We start from the raw sequence: 2,444 nt of genomic DNA, 5'->3' as shown, positions 1-2,444 counted from the left end.
TTTTTTGCCTGAAAGTGACTATATATGCCATTTCTTGTTTGTGTTTATTTCTACAAACTCCAAAATGATTTCCTTTTACAGTGTGAGGGAGCACAGAGTTACATTACATCTTATGAAAGGCTAAGACGAGGTTAGAAAGAATTAGAAAGAATAAGCTGTAAATACCATCCTTGACTTCGGTTAGCCTTCAGCATATCAGAGTTTCAGAATATGTACCAGGGCTTTGGAAAACCTCCAAAGACTTACAGAATATATGTTTTGATGTATCCTGTTAAAACTAATGGATATGTGGGCTTTTATGTGGGTTCAACTGGCATTTTTTATTTCAAAGATCTAATCAGCCTAGTTAGGATAGCAATGAGTGGATATTAAGAAGGAAAACAGAAAAATAGGCCAAGTAATCAATCCGTCCACCCAGAAATAGGACTAGTAATAATGTTATTGTAGTATATGTGATTCCAAATTTTTAAATGCATATCATTTGCCAAATTAAATTGGAGTCATATTAATTGGGAACTTGTTTTCTTCCCTTTGCAGTATATCATGAGTGTTAATTATTGTATAACACAATTTTTAATGGCTCCTCACTATTCCATTGTGTAGATTATTTGACTAGTCTCTTTTTGGTGAGTGTTTAGATTATTTGCGTTTTTCTTTCATGATGTAAATGATTTTATCAGTGTTCCTTCACATTTCTAATCTTCTTTGGAAAAATGCCTAGACGTGATATTGCTGGGGCAATAGAATGATAATTTTTAAGGCTTTTGATGTAATATTGCCAAATTACCCTTAAGTCAAAATACCGACCAGAAGGGTATGAATGTCCATTTTTGTGTACCATTACTAGCATTGGCTATTACTTATTTTGTGTTGGGCCAGTTGGTAGATTTTTAAACATGCGTATCATTGTTCGTTTAGTTTACATTTAAAAAAATTACCAATGAGGTAGTACAGTTTTGTATTTGTCATTTGATGAATTGCTTGTTAATAACTTTTTTCATTTTTGCAAAAGGACAGTGGTTATTTTCTTCTTGCTTTATAGTAGTGCTTTAATTATTAAGGCTATTAATAAACCTTTTTCATTAACATACTATATTTTTCTGTTTGCTTTTTAATTTTGTTTATGAATTATTTTTGATATGTAGAATAACATTTTGAAAATTCTGACAGTCTTTTATACTGCTTTTCCTTGCTCTTAAGAGAAAAGCCCTTTTTTTTTACACTAAGCCTGGGTAAATTTTTGTTCTCAAATTCCAGATTAGTTTCAATGGAAGTGAAGGGAGGCGCAGTAGAAGTAGGAGATATTCCGGATCTGATAGTGATTCTATCTCAGAAAGGAAAAGGCCAAAGAAACGGGGAAGACCACGGACCATCCCTCGGGAGAATATTAAAGGATTTAGTGATGCAGAAATTAGGCGGTAAGACAATATAAGACCATTTTCCTTCAACATGGTTTTATTAGAGGGTGAAACTAAAGTATAAAAATGCCATAATTTTCAAAAGTTAATATGAATTTTTAGAGAAGGTAAATATATGATTTGAGTAGGAATTGGGTGGTTCTGGTTTTGGGTATTCATTATAACTCTGAAAAAAACAAGTTTGGCATCGAATATTAGGTTTTTTAATTAAAAATTCTCACTGCATTTATGACTCCCAACATTATTAATTTTTTTGTGGTAATTTAGTTCTGTGTTTTTCTAGTTTCTTAACACTGAGGTGATTTCTTTTTTGAAAGCAACCATGTTAAAGGCATTTCTGATATGTCCAAGTAGGAATTGAGGTGAGGTGATGTTGACCATGCAGGATAAATTATAGCTTCTGTTCAAAATATGTTTATATATAACTATTTCTTCAAGGGGAATGGAATAACAGCTTACTTTTATTTGTGTAATAGTTTTGCATGTGAAATTTACAAAAACATTGTTCATTTTTGTATTTCATGTTTGTTGTTTCTTTCAATCCATTGTAACTCTTTTCTTTTAAATCACAGACCTGACTGATAAAGTTCTTCCTCATTCTTTTTACCAGAAAACTAAATACATTATTAGCTTTTATAAGGGTACTTTTATGACCATTGGACTTTCTGTCTTTAGTTGAAGAAGCATTTCAACTTCTACTTTTCCTGGATACTTTTCCTCATCCATCAACCACTTAAGTAGCCTTCTTCTAAAGTGAAATTATTATTTTTCATTGTTGGTATAATTAATACCATACATCTGAATTAAAGCCATTCAGTAAACTTTTATCAGCACTTAGAATGTGAGGAGGTGTCATATAATTGATCATTGTTCTGGAGACACTTGTTGAGGTAGCTTTGAACCTCTTTTTCTTTTTTGCCTTGTGAAAATAATAAAGTAATTTCTAAAATTAAATTTAGCTTCTATTGTTTTATTTATAATGATACCTAAACATCATCCTGGGTATTAAATTATATCTTGTCTTGG

General features: G+C 31.2%; 1 protein-coding gene across 1 annotated transcript in view; it reads left to right on the top strand.

Moving 5' to 3' along the window:
• The window catches only part of CHD1 (chromodomain helicase DNA binding protein 1), a 95,252-nt gene that overhangs the window by 62,720 nt on the left and 30,088 nt on the right, over window positions 1–2,444 (top strand). The window contains exon 15 of the mRNA XM_012638799.1: window positions 1,258–1,418. Within this exon, the coding sequence (XP_012494253.1) occupies window positions 1,258–1,418 (161 nt within the window). The remainder of the gene's footprint in view (window positions 1–1,257; window positions 1,419–2,444) is intronic.

Source organism: Propithecus coquereli, unplaced genomic scaffold, assembly GCF_000956105.1.
Source record: "Propithecus coquereli isolate 6110/MARCELLA unplaced genomic scaffold, Pcoq_1.0 Scaffold135, whole genome shotgun sequence".
NCBI classification, from domain to species: Eukaryota; Metazoa; Chordata; class Mammalia; order Primates; family Indriidae; genus Propithecus; species Propithecus coquereli.
This window is presented reverse-complemented; position numbering and strand designations above follow the sequence as displayed.